This window comes from Spermophilus citellus (genome assembly GCF_964194105.1).
Source record: "Spermophilus citellus genome assembly, chromosome: 4".
Classification (NCBI taxonomy): Eukaryota; Metazoa; Chordata; class Mammalia; order Rodentia; family Sciuridae; genus Spermophilus; species Spermophilus citellus.
In genome coordinates, this window is record NC_138185.1 from 63,875,074 (window position 1) to 63,900,327 (window position 25,254).

General features: G+C 34.2%; 1 protein-coding gene across 12 annotated transcripts in view; it reads left to right on the forward strand.

The window, feature by feature from the left end:
• The window catches only part of AKAP13 (A-kinase anchoring protein 13), a 351,990-nt gene that overhangs the window by 268,640 nt on the left and 58,096 nt on the right, over window positions 1–25,254 (forward strand). For 7 of the 12 annotated variants that reach the window (XM_081292573.1, XM_081292576.1, XM_081292572.1 and 4 more), the window contains 5 exons: window positions 188–296; window positions 6,088–6,216; window positions 9,657–9,699; window positions 10,931–11,063; window positions 18,726–18,900. In XM_081292573.1, coding sequence (XP_081148699.1) covers window positions 188–296; window positions 6,088–6,216; window positions 9,657–9,699; window positions 10,931–11,063; window positions 18,726–18,900 — 589 coding nt within the window. The remainder of the gene's footprint in view (window positions 1–187; window positions 297–6,087; window positions 6,217–9,656; window positions 9,700–10,930; window positions 11,064–18,725; window positions 18,901–25,254) is intronic. The other 5 variants (XM_081292574.1, XM_081292581.1, XM_081292583.1 and 2 more) reach the window with 1 other exon arrangement.

Consider the following 25,254-nt stretch of genomic DNA (forward strand, 5'->3'; position numbering starts at 1 on the left):
GAAGTTAAGCAGTTGCTAAGTTACATAGGCAGACTAGAATCTAAGTCTATCTGACTAGGAAGAATGCTCTTAGCTCCCTTCTAATCTGCCTTAATTCACAGGGTTGTGTCTGAGCATAAATTCTGTGCTTGTCAAGAAGTATTAGAAGGTATACTTAGTACCTGTTCTTTACTCTTTTACTTTATAGACATGTCACAGACCTAAGCAACGGGGATTTAATTATTGCACATCAGCCATTTCTTCTCCATTGACAAAATCCATCTCCTTAATGACAATCAGCCATCCTGGATTGGACAGTAAGTATTATTACTGTTTGAAAAATGAAACATATCTTATCCACTTTCTTATCATATTTCTTACTTTAAGGTCCTATAACATTAACTTCCAAAATTTGCCTGCTTCTTTCTCTGAATAAGTGGTTCAGCACTTAAACAGATAAGGAAACAGAGTTTGGAATCTTCCCTTTTTTGCTACTTAAAAAAAATCTCCTTAATACATTAAATTTACTATATTCTTGGGTGTAAATCTGACAGTTTTCTTAACTTTTTGTTTTAATATAATTTCAGACTTGAAAAATAAATGTAAATGACCCTCATCAAACACATAGCATTACAAAAACAGTACAAAGAACCCTCATAAATTCTTCATCAGAATTCCCAAATGTTACCATAATACTCATTTTTTTTTCAGTCTCTATCACTCTTTAAGTTTCTTTTTTTCTGAAACACCTGATAGAGTATGTATCACAATGTTTTCTTTTTACCTCTAAATAATCTATTGTATATTTCCTAACAAAGATGTGCTTTTATGTTACAGATGTGCTTTTATGAACAGTTATCTGAATCAGGAAATGTAATGCTGATAAATTTATGTTATCTGATATGCATCCCTTTTTCGAATTTAAAATTTTTTCACCTGTTTTTGCATCTAGGACCTAATCCAGGAACATATGTCAAATTTTAAGTGGCCATGTCTCTTTAATCTCTTTTAATTTGAAAGTATTCCTCAGTTAATAAAGATCAGTAGAGATACCCTCAACAAGTAACTGACTTGAATACATCAAAACTGTCAAGCTCATGAAGGGCAAAGACTAACCGAAATTCAGTTTTAGTGAAGCAGTACCAGGAGGAACACTAGTGGAATTGTATGCAGAGTCATGCCCATTGATGTGTAGAGTTGGTACATAGAGATGTCGTGGTATCCATAAACATAGGGTGTTTGTGGATGAAAGATGCTGAGAAACATTTGAACTGGATAAATGCCATAGAAAAGCACTATGTTTGAAAACACCTCCTCCAAAAGATAGATAGATATAATATATATTTTTTAAACAAGTAATTGCAATATGAGACCTTGATATAAAGGTTAAGTCAAAGAGTGAGTGATGCACGACATTCTTTGCTGAAAGGCCAAGTATTCTGGATGCTGAAGCAAAGGAGCAAACACAAGCTGTTTGTATCCATGGTGTTTTTTAGTGTCTCCTGATTTGATAACTCAGTTGGAAACAATGGAGCCAAAACAGCTTCCCTATATCAGTGGGATGTTTTTTCTTACTTCATAGCTTACTGCAAGCCTAATCTTTTTAATTTCCACAGGGGAATTAAGACAAAATGGATGATTCCGTTAAATTTGTCCTTATTTTCACATGATTAGCATTTCAAATACAAATCTATGCCTAATTATGATGTATTTTCTTCTTTTTTTTTTAAGCTATTTAGACGTTGATGGACCTTTATTTTATTCATTTATTTATACATGGTGCTGAGAATCGAACCCAGTACCTCATGTGCTAGGCAAGCACTCTACCACTGAGCCACACATAACCCCAGCCCTGATAATATATTTTCAAAGATACAGATATAACTTCACAAAACTGTGACACAAATAGCTTTTCCTTTTCTACTTTGACTTGACTTTGAGTTAAAGGTTTTGCTGATAGAGAATGGAAATTATAGTTTCAATGGATTTGATGAGCCAGAGTGCTGGAGTGCAACAGCCAAAGGAATGCAGAAAAATACTCTGAGACTTTCAGCTCCGTACACCTTCCTTCTGTGACCAGAAAGTGTTATGGCACAATGGAAGTACTATAAAAACCAATTAAAACCAATAAAACCAATTCCAACAGAATGTGTTCCATAGAAAGATCTTTTTCCTATAATATCTGACACACAGTTTCCTTGTGGATGGAATACTTTTATTTTATTGTTTTTCCTCCAAAAGCAATATGGTTTTTTACTCTGTTTTCAGTTGCTATTCAAACACTATAAATAATGTGGCTAATGCCCAGAAAACACTGTTTTACAGATTCTGGCACATATAGCTTTTTTCCCCCCTGTTGCTGGGAAATTATCTACCCAGCCTATTGACTGCCTAAACCAGTGTAGACTATTGTCAAGAGTAGAGTTTGAATCAAGATTTTAATCCTTTCATCAGCACATCGTACCCTCATTTTGATTTATAGTATGCACTTCATTTAGTTTTGAATAACTAATTTCTTACTTCCCTAAATTGGCATATATTATAATTGGAAGATGAATCACTGTTTATATCACTACTTCACTTTAGTTTTTCCCATATACAGTTTATAAAATTCCCAATTGTATTTCTTATCTTTTTCTAGAAATGTGACTATAAGTCTTTTTTGGAAACGTTAAAATTCTGACTGTTGAAGATAAAATTAATATTGTTAAAATCTATATGGTATACCTTAAGCATCAGGGTAACTGGATATTTCATAATCTGCAGCAGAGTCAGAGGTCCCTCCATTTCTACGTCTTGAAGACTCTGCATGGTCCATCTTTGTTTATGGTTTTCCTAGTGGAAAGTGTCGTCATTAAATCTACAGTTGATTTTTAAAGCCTGAAGAGTTTGATATTTAAAATATCCTGATATTATATTGTAAGCACACTTAATGGCTGCAAGACTTGGAGCTTATTTCAGAAACTCTTCCTAAATCATTTCAACTATTAAATAAGAATAATAATGTGATATGACTTAAATGTGAATTTATTTAGAGCCTTAGCATATTTCCTATGATATAATAAGCTTTTGTTATCTCTATGGAGTATTGTGGTTCACAGTGACCACAACAGTGCCAAGGAGTGATTTTTCTCTGACCAGAATTTAAGCAGTGTTAAGAGACAAGAACATTGTCTCATAGGTAGCTGTGTCTTATGAGCATTCATGCTTGTTTAGGAACAGAATGCTTTGAAGTCATTCCTACCTTACTGCTTCCCAGCTTTTATCTGTGCTCTGTCTCCTCCTCCTCAAGAAATTACTAACTGCTTCTACCACATTTTTTCCCAGCTGTTAACATTTGAGCAGTTTTGAAAATGTATATCCTTTGAGGTATTGTCAAAAGTGTCTTGTTGGGTCATTTGCTAGATTAGAAAAAAACAGATAAACTTGTAGCATTTTTTTTCTAGGGTGGGAACTGTTTCAAAATCCATTGATGTGGAAGAAAATACTAAAGGGGGTGACCAAAACATTTCTGTATCATTTTCCAAGGTGAAAGTAGACATCTTATTTAGGGCTGGAAAGCTGCAAAAGCTCCCTTCTTGAAAGAACAAGTTCTGTTTTGCTGGCTCGTTTTTTCAGGGAATAGCTGAGGGGCTGGCTCTGTCCTGAGGCATTAGTAGGAGAACTGCCCTGAGGGAATCCACTCCAGCAAAAGTGTTTGTGGCATTTGTTCTTCTTGAGTCAGAGAGAGAATGCCTGGGGCTTTTGTCTCCCAGCAGACAAACTTAAATGGTTTCTTGATAGAATTTAAGAATAAACTTTATATTTGCATATGCAGAATAATCCATTTATTATAGATTATTCCATTTCAAGACTATGTTTTAGTACTTTTCATTGCTGCTACCCAGAAGATGCTGTAGACAATAGAGAAACTGCTTGATTGTATCCCAGAACTCTTTAAGTACATTAGTAGTGATAATGTTATAATGTTAAAGGCAGATTATGCCCACTAGATGTTTTAACCTAATGTGCTTATTAATGATTTTATTTTCCCCTTCAGTTTGCATGGACTGTCATCATCAAGAAGGGTATTCACAGATGACACTTAACTTTGGGATCATTTTATATCTTTACTTAGTGTGTGTGTTTGCCCAGTTTCTCATGCATGTTTTGGTGGGAGTGCTGTCTTATAATTATATAGCTTGCTGTACACTGTAAAAGCGAAGTCCATCTTGAGAACTGAACACTGGCATTAATATATAATTTCTACTAGGCCTAAAATGATAAATAACCCATATGACCAGAGATTAAGAGTGAGCCTCTGAAAAGTTAGGCATCAGTGCTAATGAGATTATTTCATCTCCATTTTCTATACTGGCTCTCTATTTCTAACTATGCAATGTGGGATGGAAATTTACTGAAAAACATATATTTTCTTAGTTCTATTTGGAGAAGGCAGCATTGATTAATATGTCTGAAAGAATAAATTTCATCCAATAAATTGGCTTTTTATTGATCTTTTGGTTAAATTATAAGACTTTGTGTGTTTGTGTAGATATATACATGTATGTGCATAGTATACCATAGATATGTGTATTTTGTTTGTTTGCTTTGAGTATACTATAAACTTACATCACTGTGTTACCATAACATCTTTCCATATATGTTGAAGATTTTCATATATGTTAGGGATATATTTTAGATATTCATAACAATAAGGTTTTTACTTATCCATGATTTCTTAACATGAGAATATACTCCTTGATTATAGATAATAAGGCAGCTCATTTTCATTTCCAAAATTTGCTTCATATTTTGAAATATTTTAAAAGGACACACATTACAGTAATATTAGTTTTTACACAAGACTATAACTGCCTAAAAAGCCACTCTACATTTATTTGTGCCAACATTTCTTTGGTCTCTGTTACCTGCAGTGACTGTAGACAACAAATAGTCTGACATCATTCAGCATTTATCTGGGGTGTGGAGTGGCTTGCATACCAGTAGGTACAGGGCATTTTGTGTGTGTGTGTGATTACATTTGGAATCTTAAGATTCCTAGAGCCTGATAAGGAAAATTTATTTATTACTTTGTTATATTTATTTATCACTACGTATTTGAGTATCTACTCTTTGCTGTGTCCCAAACTAGATAGTGGTAGGAGAGGGATGAACTTACAGATACGGTTTCTTTCCTGACCACATTTGCAACCTACAGAGTTAACAAATGAGTCTAATAGAAAACAGTAGAGCAACTAAAAGAATTTGATGTATGGAAGTGTCTGAGTAGAGGGTAGTGGATCAGTAGAAGGCTTTTTCAGGATTCACCTGACAATAGGATGGTGATCTGAGCAAGATTTAGAGCAATAACAGGAGAGGAGAGGTTGAGGTTCAGAGAGACCCAGAAGACAAAGTCAAGAATTCTGAGGAAGAGTGCTGTAAGGATTCAAAGATGGTACCTACTTTTCTATTTTGAGTAACTTGTTAGATGTTAGGTACCACTTACAAATGCAGGAGCAGGAAAAGATTAGTTAACTTCTTCCATATACTTGTTTAGTTTCAGCTGCCTGCGGAGTATTTCATCTGTAGGAGAGCAATGAGGTAAGTGAGTCTATGCCTGAAAGGAGAGATGTCTTAAAGATTAGAAAGATGTTAAACACTGGAATATTGTATGCACATTGTCATACAATGTGGAGATAAATGAAATTTAGGGTGGGGAAAAAGAAAGCTAAACACAGATGAGGAATTGTGGCACAAATGTTGTCAAAAGTGAAATATTGGCCCAAATACATACCCAATGACTTTTTAGGCACTACTAGAAATTTTCCCTACAGCTTTTAAGGAAGAAAACTCCAGCTATGAATGGTGACCATTAAAAATAGCTTACTTCATGTTTCTGTAATTTAACAAGTACATATTTATTGGGCGAGTTTTTTTTAACTGCATTAGAATTCTATATATATAAAAATTTAAAAGTACATTAATTACATTGTTTACCTAGATAGCCTTTCTTGGAACCCCATAGGTCATTGACATTCTGTTTCCACATGGATCAGAGATGCCTTTTACTTTATCTTGGCATAATCTGTGCATGCACTAATGTCTCTCTGTTAACCTACTTCTCAGCTCAGCAGCATATGCAGCCAGCAAGGCGGATCTCCTTCTCCATCAGCATCTCTCCACTCCTCCTTAAATCTAAAACTCTCTTTTCTCTTGGCTCTTCTTCTTCCAATGATGATGAGGAGGAGTTGCATAGTAAGTAAGCAACTTTGGTGTCAACTGGCTGTTCTCCAACATCTGACCAGCTCTAAAAATGCTGTAGGCTTGGTACTGAAAAGTTGTTTGAGAACTTTTACTCCTTGCATGCCATCTTTTATAAATCATTTGACTTCATGCGTGAAATTTTATAGAGATGAAATAGTTCTTGTCTTTCGTACACTACTGACCCTGATCAATCCAGTGGCCTCCTGAGTTCAAGGCACAGTGCATCTTTCCAGAACACTATACTTTCCTAACACTATATTTTCTTCTCACCATTTCAGAACATATCTTTAAAAACATAATTTAACTTTAAGACTAGCACCTATAGATTAGGGGATGGGTCTCCTTTTGAACTTTTATTTTATCTATATTTCTGTCCTTTTGGCAAACTAGAGGTTTCAGATGAATATAGTCTTAATAAAACCTAGTTTAAAAACATTATTATAAGATAATGTTTTAGTAAACTTGGAAAGGAAATGGATCCCCCTTCAGGAAAATGATTGTCTTCTATTGTACAAAATTGATGCAGTATTACAGGATTGCTGTTTTTAATAGAAACAAATTTCTATTACAAAGTTAAATAATGAATTTCTTTCATTTTATATAACTTACGTTATGACTCTAAAACATTTAAGTCCGTGTAATTGAGAACCCTAATCCCCTTCCTCTTGCTGATCCATAATTGTAGCAATGTGTTAGTATTGCTCTGGCTAGCATTTTGCATTATTTTTATATAAAAGTGTCTTGGGCACAGTAACAAACTTCAGTTGGTTTAGTTAGCTTAGTTTTAAATGGAGGCCATATTAGTGTCCAGTAGATTTTTCCACTGTTAAAAGATATTTGAGAAATAAACACACAAAAATATATTTACATTACATTACCAGCTGTAATAGGAGGAAAGTTACAAAAATCCACTTTAACTTTGAATAGAAATGAGTTCATCTTTAAGTTTCTGAAATTCTCCAAAGCTGTTTCTTCATAGTGAATTGATAATATTCTCCAGGTCATCATGACAAACCAACCAATGTCCCAATAGTATTTTTTCTACCACCAAAACAGAATTATAATGCACTGGTCACTCAGTAATCCAACATGATGGAGTCCTTAAAGTATAGAAATTGATGAAGAAACCTTTGAATTAAATGTGTAGTGTTTCTCAAAATGTGTTCTTTCAACTCAAAAACACCAGTGGGAATTATGGCAGGGTGAGGAGGTGGGTGAAGAAAAAAGAAGGAGTTGGTTCATACCTGAATAAAGTAATAAATATCTGGGTTAAGCAGATTTAAAATGATAGGTGTGTGTGCATTCTAAAATTCCAAGGCAGTATTTGATATGCTGTGTTCCCCATTTTTATCAACTAGGAAATCATAAATGTACAGAGCTATCTATAACATTTCATTAAACAAGTGTTCCATGGAACATATTTTGAAAATTATTGGTCCTGACTGTCTAGTAGTTGCAGCTGAAAGTCCCTGTATGTATATACCATAATAGGTCTGCATGTTATTTTGCACCTTCAAAATAATCTGGTTAAAATGTTATTTACCTGCAATAATATCTTTTGGACTAACTTTAACCAAAATCTCTGATTTTGTCATGGATATAACTTTGGTTGTTTTGTATTCTCAGATACTGTGAACACTTAATGAAAAGTTAGCAATTTTACAGGCATTGGTGAAATAATCAGTATTCAGAACACCTCTAAGAAGTCATAGTAACTGAACTAAAAAAAAAAAAAATTTTGGCAGTGAATAAGTTACAGGAGTCATAGATTTCTCCCAGTACCTAATCACGTTTGTTCAGTTTTTAATTTATTCCATTGAAATCTACTAATAGCTTATTCCTTGCCAAGCTTTGTGTTGAGTATTTTTCTGCAATATTTATTTTATTTTTATCACTAGGGCAGCATCTTACTAGGTATTTGCTTAAAAGTATAGCAGAATACTGGCAGCCTGAGGTAATTTAATGCTGCTTCTATCATCAAAGTCCTCTTGAGTGGGAATCATTTTAAAGCCACTGATTAAAACCACCATCTTGATTTTTTTTTTTTTTTTTTTTTTGCTAAGACATCATGAGGTTAAAATGGCATGTGGAAATTGTACATTGATAATTTCATACCTAAATGGTGCAGAACCTGGAGTATTGAGCTCAAATATCCTTATTCTTGCCCCACTGATCTTTTCCTGTCACCTGGCTATTGTTACCAGGCCTTGTAAGTGAAATAGAAGATCCCCAAGTAGAGAAAGAGAAAAAGCATAGAAGCCATTCTCTTGAAGATTAAGGATTATTTTTAGAGTTTATAATGCATTATTCCCACCTATTTAAATTTAACTATTTAAATTTCTTATAGTAATAACTAACTAGAATTTTGCATTTCTATTCAGATCCTAGAACAGATGGGGAATTTAAAATAATCTGAGAATCTAGTTGTGGAACATCTTCATATCTGTAGCAGATTAAAGTTTTTTACTCAGAGTAATCTCAGAGATCCTTGAAACTAACCTCAAAGAGAAAGAGTATATGTTGTCTATGTGGTAATAGTACTTTTACTGAGCAAGCTGTATCTATCTGAAATATACATGGAAAGTATTTCTATACCTGGTCTCACTAAAAATTGAAACCCATTTATCATTTTGTGATTGGGGCCTTGCTTTCAAGTCCTCAGTACTCAAACTGCATTAACATGATAGATGGAAATAATGATGCTGTTCCTTCTGGGTTTTTTCTCCCTGTTTCCCTGCTGTCTGATTTAGCCTTGGATTGTTAATGGATTACTTCCATTAACAAGAAAGAAAGCATCTGCCCCGTTCATGTTATCACTCTTCCTCTGGAAGGACTTTATCATCTGTTTTATCCCCAGTGTTTCACAGACTGAGGAATGAACTGAAATCAAAATGTCTTGCCCTAAGTTAGAGGCAGGGCCAAGACTTTACAAAAAGCAAGCTCTGATGCTTCCCCCTGATCACTAATCTGTTTCTAGAAATTCTTAGGAAAATGTCAGATAATATTAAATTTTTAGTATATAAATTGTGAAAGAAGGATTACCAATGAAAAATATGACATTTTAATTTTTATTTTATAAACTCTCCCTGTGACATCATTTAGGAAAATGGCATGTGGAAATTGTACATTGATAAGAACATAAATAAGTTTAAGCATTAGAAAAATGTTGATTTTTTTCCCCAGGTGGTTGAATCTTGACATAAATTTATTTTATTCATGGGAAATCCATATTGCTATCTTTTTCCAGCTCTAATTTGAAGGTTTCAAGTTCTATTTTTCCTTCTTCCAAAACCTGTGAAGGGAGGTAGCATCATACACTGACTTTCAAACTCTACGTTGCTTTAGCTATGGGAAAATCTTGAAATAGTTTATCTGTCAGTAGGGTAAAATGCTTTTGTTTTAACTTTCCCTTTCCCTTTTTTGTTTCATAGATTCACGGCCTTTCCACAGCACCAGTGCTAATCTGACTGAGAGGTACTGTCCATTTATTTTGTCACTCATTTTCCCAGAATGAAATTAAGAAAATCCAAACTATGCTATTTCATGTAATTAAGAAAACTGTTTTGAGCTCATTGGGTTCTTACTTCCTTGAATGGTAAATTTGGAATAATTATCAGAAGTAGTTTTATAATGAAGGTTATCTCTCTTTTTTCTAAATTAGAACATTATAGTTACACATAGTAATTGGGTTCATTTTGACTAAACCATACATACATGGTGAAGACTATATCTTTTTAAATTATTATCTTCGGTACTTTTCCACTTTTATTCTTTAATATTGCCCTCGTGATAAAGATTCTTATGTGCATTTATTCATTTAAAGGTACTCTTATATTTGACTTCATGACCTTATGCACACATTGTGTGTGGGAACTTTTCTTTCTCTTTTCAAGAGCATTGGTTTTTATGCCATTTGTCTTTTATCTTAAAAACAGACTACTTTGTTTTGTAAACAATGTGTATATCAATAGAATTTAGCTTTTGAAGGGGACACATTATAGTCCTACTTCTGCCTGCCTTCTCACTGAGGCCAATACTGCTTGATCTGAAGGAAAGATGTAAAATAACTGTTCTCAAACACCTAAACAAGGTAGTATAAATGGATTATTTCTCCATTTAATGGATTATTTAAGTATTCTTTAAGAAAATTGTCCATTGTGAGTTTTTTAAGGTCAAAATATGCCTATCTTGGATGGACTTGGATTTTATATAGGCTTCCTAAACAAGTAGATCAGTAAATCTGGATCTTTGAAAAATTCTTTTATCTTTCTGTGTTCTGCTTGGAATCTGCCTGATATTCAGTATATTTCCTCCTAAAATTGTGCATAGCCTCATGGACCAGTCCACAGTCTTGATTTTTCCAGTGTGCCAGAAGGCTAGAAAATGTGTGCAAAACTCTACTACTAAGCAACTTGGATATGCAGTCAGTCATAAGATTCATTGGTTCACAGCCCTTATTAATTAAGTACTCTTATTCCATTATATATACAGAATTTCCTTTCAAGAGTCTATTTGTTACAAAGTAGTTTAGAGATTGAGTGCTATTTTAGATTAAGAAGTTTGAGATACAATAATTAATAATCTTGTTCTTAGATATTATATAAAACTGTTCAGCAGCCTCTGTACAACTCTTATTCTTCCATTTAACTTCTGTAGTCCTTTAAAAAAACATTTTTTTAAAAAACTCAATCTTGTTTTTATTTAGTATAACTGAAGAAAACTATAACTTCCTGCCACAAAGCCCCTCCAAGAAAGATTTTGAAGGGAAAAGTGGAACAAAAGTCAGTCGTACATTCAGCTACATCAGGAATAAAATGTCCAGCAGTAAGAAGAGCAAGGTAAGTATCACAGTGGGCATTCCTTGTGTGACTACCTCAGTCGGTAATGAGTAAGCTCATGTCACAGCCTGCACACACCCAAAAGCTAACTAAATGATGGGATCATAAATGGAAATAAATTCAGGGTCATCTCTGAAACAGCCTAGTATATGAAGAAAAGTAACAGTAATAAAAAACAGCAGCAAGAGGTGAGGCTACTTACTGAGGTTTTACTACATGCTAAGGACCATTCATATATTGCTTTATTTAATCCTTTCAATGACTTTGTAAGATAGGTCTTACCTCCTTTCTCTCAGAGTATGATACCTTATCTAATGTGGAAATAGAGATTCAAACCTAGATTTCTTTGACTTCTGGTCCCACACTCGTAGCCACAGTGCTTAAATTAGTAAATTAGGTTTAAAATGCAGTAGAAGGATTTAATGCCAAGATTAGGGGACTGAAAATATATATAGTGCTTGGGTTTAGAGGGAAGAAAATTCTCACACAGAAAATTACAAGAACTTTTAAAACTAATTTAATATCCTCTGTAGTGCTTAAGAAATTATTTAGTCTCAACTTTTTATCTAGTTTATTCTTACATTTTTATTTTAGGAATCTTCAAAATATAAAAGCAAGAAAATAAAAATCGTGTGATAACCCCACATAGAAATAAATATTCTTAACATTTTTAAATCAGTGGTGAGAAACTTTCTGCCTTCCATTTCCCCTGTACTCCATTCACCTACTTACATATGCTCCCGTACAATTACGAATAAGTAAACAAAAATTTGAAATCAAAGTACTCTTATAAGGAATCATTGTATACATCTGTGTGTTGTATATACAAATATGTATAAATACATAAACACATTTAGAAGTTGAGGGAATAAGCACAGAACTCAAGGATATTGTTATATAAATATACCCCCTTACCTCAGCACTAAGTCTGTTGTACCCTCAATTAAATGGGCTGATAGAACTAAAGCCAATGTATTTTACAGATTTTTGTGAATAAGATCTCTTTTTTAGCAAATACTAAGTCATCACTCAAAGGAATTTTTCCATAAAATTTTCTATCAGAATTGTGTCTTCTCTGTATTTATCCTGCCCAATTGCAAAAGAAGAGAGAGTCAACAACTGGGAAAAGATGCAGTCTAGCAATTCATTTCTAGCTTAATCACATATTTAAATATTAACTTCTAGAGCTCACAGCCTTGACCTTGAAAATTTTTATGATATAATTTGAATGATTTTAGAATTTTTTATAGTGTTTTTAAACTACAAATCTTGTTTTCAAACAAACTTTTAATTGGAAGATCAGTGAGTAAGTAGATTCCTGTTTCTATCAATGTCCCCAATTACATGGATTTTTAGAAGAGTTCAGTGAATATACCACTGATGTTGATGATATAACAAGACTTTTTTTTTTAAATCGGTGTAAGACTGGATTTAGGAACTGGAACCTGACCTTTAAGAAAATCATATCCCAGCCTCCTTACTTAATAGACTGAAGCACAAAGAAGTATGCTTCAAGCCACAGAACTTTATTAAGGCAGTACCTCTTGTGATTTGACCAGCAAACAACACTGGTCATTTCATCTTACTTTTTTTAATATTTATTTTTTAGTTTTAAGTGTACATAATATCTTTATTTTATTTTTATGTGGTGCTGAGAATCGAACCCAGTGCCTCACACATGCTAGGCAAGCAGGCTACCACTTGCCATTTCCCCAGCCCCTCATGCTTACTTTTATACAACGTCTATTATTAAGCAGTATATATTTTTTTCTTTTTTCTTCTTTATAATTTTTTTTCCCTAATCTCAGAGGATTAGAGTTAGGGAGTTGAGATAAGATAGAAGAAAAGTTGACAATTTTTGTTAGAGGGAAATTTGTCATCACTGGCAGAAGCAGTTGACCTCTTGCTTCTGATCATCTCCTTCATCAAAATGACAATACTCTTTTGTAATTGAGACTGGTTCCTCTTTTGGATTTGACTTCAAGATTTGATCTTTGGGGGCTGGGGATGTGGCTTAGGGGCTGGGGATGTGGCGCGCTGGCCTGTCATGCGTGGGGCCCCGAGTTCGATCCTCAGCACCACATACAAAGAAAGATGTTGTGTCCGCTGAGAACTAAAAAAAATTAATAAATATTAAAAATTCTCTCTCTCTCTCTCTCTCTCTCTCTCTCTCTCTCTCTCTCTCAAAAAAAATGTGTATTTAAAAAAAAAAAGATTTGATCTTTGGGGGCTGTGCTGTCTCTAGCAATGGAAACTCAAAAAATTACAGATGCATAATCCTGGGTTGCAATCTCTTTTCCATTATCAGGTATCAAGAGTGCCCCAGTGGCCAAGTATATTAAAACATCATTTTTCATAGTTAGTTTTTATTAACTTTTAAGTAAGATTGTTATGAACCTTCCTGTAGAAATGCTTGGATTTTGTTAGTGTCAGCAAAGATAATAAGAAATGGGGAAATAGTGAAGTTATACATGCTGTGTTGAGTTACATTAATTTCCCTGTCTCAAGATGCCACATGTCCACAGAAGAACTTTGCCATACAAAAGCATTTTATTTTCTAATTGATAGCACAAGAATAAATATATTTTTAGCATGATGATTCTCATTCTCTTAACTACTAAATAATATTACTTCTCCTTAATGATAAAAAACTAATATAGGGCTGGGGATGTGGCTCAAGCGGTAGCGCGCTCGCCTGGCATGCATGCGGCCCGGGTTCGATATTCAGCACAAACAAAGATGTTGTGTCCGCCGAAAACTAAAAAAATAAATAAATATTAAAAATTCAAAAAAAAACTAATATAAATGTTAACACTAACTTTTCTATGAAAATGTTAAATTTTCACTTCTTTCTAATTATTTTTAAGTATACGCTATCAAAGTCAGCTTGTCTTATTCATCTCCTGAACAAATGTAACCATGCCTGCTTCTTCTAAAGGAAAAATTTAAGCTACTGAATATCATATTAAATTGGCACCTATAATTCTTATCTACGGGTGGTTTGGAAATTTCTGCTTTTCTTCTGCATGATACGTGATTTTATATAAAAATAGCTTATAGTTATTAGCCTAGATTTATTACATTAAATATATTAAATTTTGACTGTAAACACTTCTTTAAAAATATTCAAAGAAGCACAAACTCATTTGTTTTCCCATCAGCCTATCAGACTTTCGAAGGTAATGTACTCTTAGCAGAGTACATTAATGTTTATAAAATTTAAGACAATGTTAAGTCTAATTCTCTCCTTTCTTCTTTAATTAAACAGCAAATTATTCACGTTCCTGGTATATTTTGCCCATAAAAGAAATTTAATTATCAATTCTTTCACATGTCCTTTTGAGAGTTATCAGTAACTGATTTGCTATTGGATAAATATGTTGAATGTTTTCAGGAAGGAGTGGAGGAGCCTAAACAGGAAGTATAACAGGAAGACTGATAGTTTCTGCTTTTGTCTTAGTATCTTAGAGAGGTAGTTCTGTTTCCAGCTAAGTAGGTTAACTTGTTAGCAATATTTAAACACTCAAATATAATGTTCAGTTTCATAAAGAGAGTGGATTGACCATCCTATTGCTCTAGTTTTCTCTCCTGCTAAGCTTTCCTCTTTGCAGAGACAGCTAAAAGATGATTAGATAACGTTGTAAACCAATTCTTAGTCTAACTGAACAAAGGCATTTTGGAGTACATGGGTAAAATTCCTGCTCAGCTAATATACTACATGACCTTTATAGCAAAACATTCAACTCCAGCTCCTATGGTTTGTTTAAAAAAGAACTATTCCCATCAGCCTATCAGATTTTCAAAGGTAATGTACTCTACTAAGAGTACATTAATGCTTATAAAGATTTAAGACAATGTTAAGTCTAATTCTCTCTTTTCTTCTTTAATTAAAGATTTGTACCTGGACAGTTGTTTAATCACATTGTTTTCACAGTTGTCCAGCGCATTCTGTTGTTGTTGTTGTTGTTGTTGTTTTTTAACTACAGTTACTTGCCTAAAAAGAAAGACTTAGAAAAGTGAAAATACATTTTCTTTCATAGTATCCTATTATAGTAACATAGTTGTTACCGATAGATACCTTTCCCTTTTAAATACTGTTAGAGTCTGTTTCCACACCACATAGTTAAAACATTTTGACAGTTATTAAAGGTGAACAAGTCAAACTTCAGAAAACAGTCAACCACTACTTTATCATAGGCAACTTCACTAAAAACATTTATGAATTCTGCTTTTTTATAAAATTGGGGGTTTGAAAGTAAATAAATAAATATATATTCCTTCTAGCATTAAAAACACCATCAGCCTTTGCAAGAGTTGCCCTATTGCAATGCAAGCACTATCCACATACACTGTATTTGGGGGGGTTAGCTTTGTTTCATTTCCTGTGTCTTTTATTAGTGGGGTAGTTTTACTAGGCAGCATTCAAATAGTTAAGATTGTCTTAAGGAAACCAGCAGCCTCAGCCCTCCCTCCTTCCCTTTCTCAACCAGTCTCTGGCTTCCTCTTACGGTTTCGCTAGTGGCAGTGCAAAGCTGCTGAGCTCTGCCCTGCAGGCATGAGCCCCTCCTTCCGTGAGAGCACATTTCCTGGCATGGGGGTCGAATCATGTCGCTAAAATGGGGTCGGCTTCCTGAAGTGCCCCTCATAACAGTGAGACTCACAGGACCAAAACATGGGGAGGTAAGAGTCAAATTCTAAAACAGATGAAACAATGTAGTTGATTTTGTTTTTATCCATAAAGAACTAGTTTGAGTTGCTGCAAAGGTTGAAGGAATTATTTATTCTGATTTGAAGAGCATTACAAGGTTTCAGAGAATAAACTAATTGTCATAGAAGATTCTTTTTAACTACTACAGCATGCTTTTGGCTTTCTTCAGCAAAGCATCAGATGCTTTTCAGTTTGATGTTTTATGCATGGAGAAACCTTTAACAAAATTTAGTTGAAAAAAGGAGCTATTTGGAAGAACTCAATTTTTGTTATTGATTTTTATTTTGACTAAAATTTTGTATACTTTAACAGTTGCCAATTTTCACCTAGCACAGTTTCCTTTTTTTTTTTTTTTTGTAATGTAAAGTAGTTTTTCTCCCTTCTTCTCATTATTTTGTATAGTTGGAAAACATAGCATTTTGGTGCTCAGTTTTTATGTGTTCTGTTAATAAAGGACTTCACATGCATCAAATATTCACCATTTCAGTATGGTAGACAGGTTCTGAACAGAAAGTCAGAAGACCTGGGTTCTAATTTTGACTGCTAACCATTTGCTTTATGAACTTTTGCAAGTTAACAGATCTCTCCAGCCCTTGATGGTTAGTATGATGAATGAGAGTGCAGCTTTAGAGTTAGCCAAATATGAATCTTAATTCCAGTTTGAGCAATTGTTGATGTGTGGCTTCAAATAGATTATTAAACATCTCTAAGCCTCAGTCTCTTCATATGTAAAATAAAGATAACTAGTATTTAATTCATCGGGATGTTGTGAGAAACTTATTTAAGTCACTTATTACAATGTTTGGTACGTAGCAACTTTTCAGAATTTTAACTTATCTATCTTCTCAATTGTAAAATGGAAATCTTAATACCTACCCTGCCCACTTCAGAGTTATTGAATCAGATGAAATAATTTATATAGAAGGCATTGATTTGAAATGTTAGGCATTTAGTAGTTGTCATGATCACTAACTGGGGAACCCATTTTCCAGGTGTTTATCTAGATGATAACAATAGTATACAGCAGTAGTAAAACTCCTGCCAGTATGTATTGTAGTTCTTTCAGTTGATTTGAAAAGAAATTATTCCATTGCTATTGATTAGCCAGCTGAGTGCTTTGTCAAACAGTGCTTCTTTTAGAACTTTTTAGGGAGAAAAACTTTAGGTCCCCACAGTTCCATATAGTGTTTGCTTGAAATGTCCCTATTTTATGTGTTTCATTAAGTATCTGGTATTCTGCAGTATTTCTTCAGATTTTCAAGGTTTAAATTCTTTTCCATTTCTTTTTGTGCCTGTATAAGTGTTGATAACAACCCCTTTTAGATTGAGATTTGACATCACATGAGCCCTCTGCTTTCAATCAGTCTCCAAAAATGTCATTTTTGACATTTCTATATTGTCTTGAGATAACATCACCAAGCATTGTGGTACTCAGAAGTCTTACACCCAATCCAGGCATTTCTCATTGGATCTAGTCTCTAGTTTTCCAGTATCCCCTGAGCCTTGGACCTGGCCCAGGTAGTCTGCCCAGTCGCCAGAAGGCCAGGCACACAGTAAACTTAGATACATGTCAGTTTCCTGTTCCCTCTGACAGGTGAGGGACGACCTTGTGAAAAGAAGGATACATTGTAAAGAAGATCAGAGAGCAGATATTGGAATACCTTGTCTCTTCAAACCATAGCCAGTCTGCCACCTTTACTTATAGGGCCTCAGGGCAGAGGAGTGAGCAGCTAGGCCTTGGGACTTCCTTTCTCTGGGTACCCATTTTCTTAAAGGAAGTGACCACTGTGGGTAACTAGGCTGAGGGGACAAAGGAGGTAGTTTTTAGAGTGGTTGTCAACAAGATTTCTTCCTCTCATCTTTTTCATACCCCCTATCTTCCTGGCTCAGCAGCAGTGTCTTTGCCATTCTTCAGTTTTCTTTGTCTTCCTTCCTCATGTCACAATTTTCTTTCTCTCACTGCCAGGGAAATATTTCTATGTTGCACTAAGAGAGTAATAAACTAATGAAGCTCAGTGAGGTATGAATAATTATTATAACAATTTAATAATTGCTTGCTAAGAGCCAGACACTGAAAAACGATTTCCATGTATTGTCTTATCTAATTTTTTTAAAACATGGAATTGGTACCTTCCTCATTTTACAAGTGAGGAAACTGAGGTTCAGCAAATTAACTTGTGCCCCTTCACACCATTAATAAGCAGTAATGGTAGAACTTAAGATTTTTACCCAGGCCTGACTCCATTGTCGTTTTGTTTTTGTTTGTTTGTGTTTGTTTGTTTGGTTGGTTGGTTGTTTAATTGGTTTTCCTTTTTTTCATTGTCCACATTCTTAAGAACTGTGAAATTTTTTGTTCTCTGAGCAACCTCTTCTTCCCAATTTGACTACGAGAGGAATATAATATCTATTATTCTTGGAATTCTAATTAGTGAAAACTGTATATGTGGGGGATATTTAGTAATTTGGGCTATAATAAGGAGGAAATATCAGAGACGCTCCTCACTTAGGGATATGTGACTAGTATGAAAAACAGAGGAGCCTCAGTAATTTTTCATGCTTTATGATTATCTGTCCTTTTCCACAAGCTAACCCAGAATTGCTACTATTCCTTTGTGTTCCTTGCCTAAAGCTGACCCTCAACTCAATACTTTATTCCTATGGGGACTATGCTACGGCATACCGAGGAGACCCCTCATTGCCCATTGTTGGTCATTAGTCATTGTATCTAGTGGTATAAATAACCCTGAGTGAGCCACTGTCCAAACTGGAACCTGTCCAGTTTTCATATGATTTTTCTAATGCAGTTTTAAGAAAATGCCCAGAACATTATTCCCCAGTTTTATCCAAAATAGTCACCAACCACCCATAGGCCATTTGGGTGCTCAGGTAATGGGGGATGACCTTACAGTGTACTTGTATAAATTGTTATTAATTGTTGATCTTTTTTTTGGCAGGAAAAGGAAAAAGAGAAAGATAAAATTAAAGAGAAGGAGAAAGATTCTAAAGAAAAGGAGAAAGACAAGAAGACTCTCAATGGACACACTTTCAGTTCCATTCCTGTTGTGGGTCCCATCAACTGTAGCCAGTGTATGAAGCCTTTCACCAACAGAGACGCCTACACTTGTGCAAGTAAGAGATGTGCTTCTTCCTTTCATAAGATGAACCTCTCTTGGCTCAGGAAAGCTCATTTCTAATTTCCTGTCCATCCCACCCCTTATCTGTTCCTCATTTATGTGGAGAAGTAGCCCTGTTTACATTTTTCTTCAAACATCAGTGAAGAAATTAATTCCAGATATCTAATATACAATCTGTATTTTTTTTCAAAAGCCCCATTTGCAAATACTCTTGTCTTTCTATTCATAAACCACCACCTATTCAGGAAGTCTGTGTCAGCATCAGAGTTATCAGTAGCCTCGAACCCTAAAGTCACCCTTGTCTAGACCATATATGCCCACTTTTAAATCTAGTCCTTCAGTATATGTTTCAGCCACTTGCCAACATTAAGTCAGAATGACTGCCACGGGGGACAGGACCTTTGTATACAGGTGCTCTGTGCCAATCCACTGCTGGCCTTCCTGCAGCCATCTCAGAGGCAAGTCTGTTAACTGAGTGGGTTCCTGGTTTTGATAAGACACTCTCAGGCCAGAGTCAGTTAACTTTCTCTATATAGAACTTTGATAATAAATATCTTAGGCTTTGTGAGCCATCTGGTTTTTGTCACAGCTACTGAACTCTGCACTTAAGTACAAAATTATCCATGAACATATAAATTAAAGGGTATGGCTTTGATGAAATTAAACATCATTTATGGATATTTAATATTATATAATATAATATAATATTATGGACATTAAAATCTAAATTTCATACATTTTTTACATGTCATGAAATATTTTTAATTTATTTTTTCAGATCATTTAAAATGTAAAAGACATTCATACATCCTGGGCTACACAAAAATAGGCTACAGGCCAGATTTGGCTCACACACTGTAATCTGCAAATCTGCTTATAAGGCATTATATCTCAAAAGTTTTTCATTGCACACATAGAAAATAATAATTTTTGTTGAGCGTACAGAGGTAAATCAAGGAGTCTGCTTTGGTCAGAGGCAACCTGTCTGGAGTTCCAGCTATCCCAAGGCCAGCCAAATCACTTAGAAGGCCAAGGTGATTAGTATAATATACCTGTAACCAAAACAATGATAAACTCAAATTCCAAAGATCAAGTCCCAGATCATGATGTCATAACATTTTGTTTTTAGTCATTTGTGTTGAATATTCTAAGTAATCTGTTACTAAAAAAAAAAAAATGTTAATTTGTAAATTGTAAATTTTTAAAACTTTATCTGGACAGAAGTTAATTCTATAATAATTTTTACTAGCTTTCTTGAATAAGAGCAGCAAAGAACCTGCAGGTAGCAAAGGACTCGAAGCCTCTTTTATCTATATAGCTATAGCTGTTGTGAGTTTTAAATGACTGGCTTTATCCCAAACATTCTTGTAAAATTGTTTCTGTGGATGTTACACCTCCAAAATAGTCTACACCCCTATTCATTTTGCTGTTTTATTTAAAAACAAACAAACACTTGGAAGCATTCATCTAAATCTTTGTGTATCCCTGTAGACAAAGATCACACACACTGCTATTACCCTTCATTGGTGACTTACCACAAAATCAAAAATTTCTACTATATGGTGATGAGTTTCTTGTGACCTTTAAGAAATAAGAGGCCATTCTTTGTCCAGTAGCCCTTCAATATTTTTATTTTAGAACCCATGTTCTCGTAGTACTCTTTCCTAGAACACCAGTTGATATCAACAGTTTAGATCTGCTTCTTAGTATTAGAATGACTTGTTTACTTAGAGTAGTAGACACTGAGTGCTTTTTAGGCATGTTTATCATTAAAACATTTTTTAGGATATTTACACAGGGAATATACATTTAATGTAAAAATTACAGGAGTCTTTGTATACTTAATGAAGAGCTTATTCTAAGAATCAAAGAAGCCTCAAATTTGCCGTTTACTTGCCAGTTATTAGTACAGTTAATATTGTCTTTGATTCATGACTTCTTAGAGGAATTATGTAGCTAGCTCTCTCTTTCATTTTGTTTTTGTTTAAACAAGATAGTACAAACCATAAGCCCACTTAATTGGGTATCTATGTATTTCCATTTATCACAAATATAGTGAGAGTGAGTAAAAGGTGGGTTCCACATTTGCATTGTGCATCCCTAATCCACCTCTGAAGTAAGGAGCACCCCTTCCTCCCTCAGGAGACCTTTAGTACCATTATATAAAGTGAGGCTGCCTAATAAAGATTGAGTGAGTGAGGCACCAGTATATCAATCTATATATTAACTCCATTTTTCTTTGAAGTGGATTAAAATGACAGCTCAAGGGAGTGGAGGTTTAGCACAGTGGTAAAGCACTTGCCTGGCCTGCAAAAGGTACTGAGTTCTTTCCCCAGCACTGGCCCCTGCCTCTCCAAAAGAAAGAATTAAATGAGAGCTGTAGAAATTTCTTGCCATATTCCAAAGGATCATACTGATCTTGGAAAAGGCCATATTTTTTTTATTGGCATCATTAAATTTATATTTAAGGAGCTTCATCACTAAAGCAGAATTGGATACCTACTCTCTGTTTCACAACATAAAAATGCTGGGTAAAATGTATATATATATGTATGTATACATATGTATGTGTATGTATATATGTGAACACATATGTATGTATGTACATATGTTAATGAATATACAGCTGAAACTGCCAAAAGGAAAATCCCCTGAGTGAACTCAAATCAGAGCAGTAAAGAACATAACCCTCGGGCTGGGGATATAGCTCAGTTGGTAGAGTGCTTGCCTCTCACGCATACGGCTGTGGGTTCAATCCCGAGCACAACAACAATAAAAATCCCTCGATTAGGGACAGGATATGTAGCCTTGGAGTATATAGTAGGAGCTAGAATTGAGAGCCTTGATAAAATGAAATGCTTCAAAAACTAAGATCTATGATGAAGGGCCTAGAAGAATTCCACCCACTGGCCTTAAAAAGCAGCAAGGGACCTTACCATTTCCCCAGGATGCTGAGTGAAAATTCTAAATGATGCATGAATTGGGGACCCAAATTGTATATGTGCTTAAACCCAAAACTAAGGAATGTCACAAGAGATTTAGTGAATCCTAGTTTAAGGATCTACCACTGAAACAAATACAGAACTGCTCTGTGTGATAACTTTGACAAAAGAATATACCAAGAGGCTACCATGGAGGGAAAAAAATCCTAAGAAGCTGAGAACACAATAAAATACATAGATGCCATATAAGGAAGTAAACCACTTTAGGGAACATTTAACAGATACATGGGCAAGAGAAGATATTGAAAATTACTAAAAATTTAAAACAAAATCTATAATGAAACAAGCTATAACTTTTGGGTAAATATGAAAAGTAAGTGAATAAAACTTCAAGAATAAACCTGGTATGGTGGCACATACCTGTAATCCCAGTGACTTAAGAGGCTGAGGCAGGAGGATTGAGAGTTCAAACCTAGCATCAGCAACTTAGTGAGTCCCTAAGCAACTAAGCAAGACCCTGTCTCTAATAAAATATTTTTTAAAAGCTGGGGATGTGGCTCTGAGGTTAAGCACTCCTGGGTTCAATCCTTAGCAACCTGCCCATCTCCCAAAAAAAGACCCTCAGGAATAGCAATAGTTGTTGAAGATTCTCTGTGGAGACTTCTCAAATATTTTAGTATTCTGTATCATCAGCATATTATTCACATTTGTATTTGTTTATTTTTTTAAAAGTTTTTTAGTTGTCAGTGGACCTTTATTTTTATTTATTTTTATGTGGTGCTGAGGATCAAACTTAGTGCCTCATACTTGCTAGGTAAGTGCTGTACCCCTAGCCACAACCCCAGCCTTTATATTTATTAGTAAAGGAGGAAAATGGCTTCTGCTCTCTTGTCTGCTTTAATAAGGTAAAAGCTGGCCAAATATCCTGGAAAATCTTGATGACTTCAGACTGGGTTTATTTTTTACTTTTAAAATAATTCAGCAAAGATCATTTACTCAAATTCTGTGAGCTTCTTTTTTTGTTATCATGATCCATTCAGAAGCAGTTAAACAACAAATACCTTTGAGTACTAGTATGTGCCAACCATCTTTCTCAAGTTGCTTATATATTGGTTTATAAAAGTTGTTCTCAAAGTATAATTCTTGGTACTTAGATTAATGGGAACATCAGTTATAATGTAGAAAAGTTGAAATTAACCTAAATACCTTCAGATAAAATTTAGTGTATGAATTAGATGAAATATTGGGTCAGTACTAAAAAGAATAGGATAGATCAGGTGTTGCTAAACTTTTCTGCAATGGAACTGATGTTAGATTTTGTATCCGATCAGGTTTTTGCCATGACCCTACCCTTGTAGGATGAAAGCAACCGTAAATAATACATTTTAAAAAATGAATAAATTACAAAAGCAGGCTACAGGCTGAATTCAGCCCACAGAATATAGTTTACTAATGTCTGAGAGAGATCCACAGGAGTAGACAGAGCTCTGCAAGACATTTCAGTGAATTGAAAAGGCGGCAAATAAAACAAAATGTATAGCATGATCCTAATATATGGAAAACAGATAAATGAACTAATTGTTTTTAAACACACAAAAATATCTGAAAGAATATACAACAAACTGTTAACCATCCAGAGAAAAAGAGATAAGAGGTCAAAGGGATCTTTTATTTTATACTCGTGTGTCATTTGAATTTTTTAAGAATAAGCTTATGCATTTGTATTCTTTAAAACACTATATATTGGGCCATTGATAGTTTGAAAGTTTATTCTTGTTACTCGACAGCTGATCTATGATTTAAAAAAGCAATATATGTTCGAGTCAAGAATTTAATAAATAAAGAGCAAAATTATTACTGGAAAAAAAAATTAGTTTCACAAGACTTGAGAGTTCTGCTAGCACCAGCCTGAGAAAGTGCTATTGACTCTGTTCTGAGTTGTGATGTGAAATATTATCAGAAGGTATAAGGATAAAAGAGAAAGTCATTTGAAGACAAAAAAAAAATCTTTCTTGTGCTGTAGAGAATATGGGTTTATAGTTAAAATGAATGAATGTATCTTGCCATGGTTAGCTTCAAACAACTTTCCAATTTTAAGTTCAGGTTGGAAGAGTTGTTTAATATATGTCAGTTTATAATATAGTCTTGTATTGCCATTGATTTGTGGTATTATTTCTAGGTTAAAAGCAGTTGAATTTTGTTCTCTTTGGATATGTAAGCCTTGGTCTATGTTAGATTTACAACACAGAATTAAACCTGCAACTACTATAATTAATTTTTCAAATAGCAAAAATAACATTGTAATATAAAAGAATGTACCTCTTTTAACCACAGACATCCTGAGTGCCCCTCCTTTTTTTGTGGTGCTAGGGATTAAACCCAAGGCCATATGCATCCTAGGCAATCTCTTTACCAAGTTACATGCCTGGTGCTCTGAGTCCATCTTTTGTTTTCTCGATATCTTTTCCTTAATTATTAAGCATGATAGAAATTCTCTTTTCCTTAACTCCCAGCTAGGGAGTTGTAGGACTGCCACACAGTTCTGGTATAGCTCTTGGAGACTTCCATTGCCCAAGTATACAGAGGAGCCCATGGAAAATCATTTGAAAATCATTGGTTAGGAAAAAAACTACATGAAAAATGTCTTAGTACTAGGATCTGAAATTCTTAGCCACACATAGACCTAGTAATTAAATAGTTAATAGGGTAGCAGTCTTCTGGATATCTGGTGTTTAGAAGTTCCACAGATTTTTAAATTTATATATATTTAAAATTATATTTTTTTTCTAATTAAATTTTATTTTAATGGATAGCAAGATGTTATGACAGGTTTTTGGTCAAGTTGTTTCTATTAAAAAGTACTTATTTTGAAACCTGTTAACTTTAAACTGCCACACACACACAAAAATAAACAAATGGTCCACCAAACATTCTCTTTCCCATCTAAAGATTTTGCAGTACATTATGATTAAGTATTTTTATTAGTTATTGATGGACCTTTATTTATTTGTTTATATGTGGGCTGAAAATCGAACCCAGTGCCTCACACATGCTAGGCAAGCGCTCTGCCACTGAGCCACAACCCCAGCCTTTAACCAGTCTTTTGCTGTTGAACTTGAATGATCATTGAAACAAACAGTTCTGATACCATTCTTTTACCATTGATAAACCTATTTTGTCCCATTGTCCCAAGATCTGAAACACATATAAAAACTTAAATATAGTATATAACATAAAATAATAATGATAGTACAATAGTCACAAAATTAATGTTGATATAATAATACATACTTAATATAATGATAGTATAACAATCACAAAACCAATGTTCATGTAATAATATACATGGGTTCTAGATTATGGTTTTTAACCTGTTTTGATACACCTGTGTCAATTTTGTTGAAATA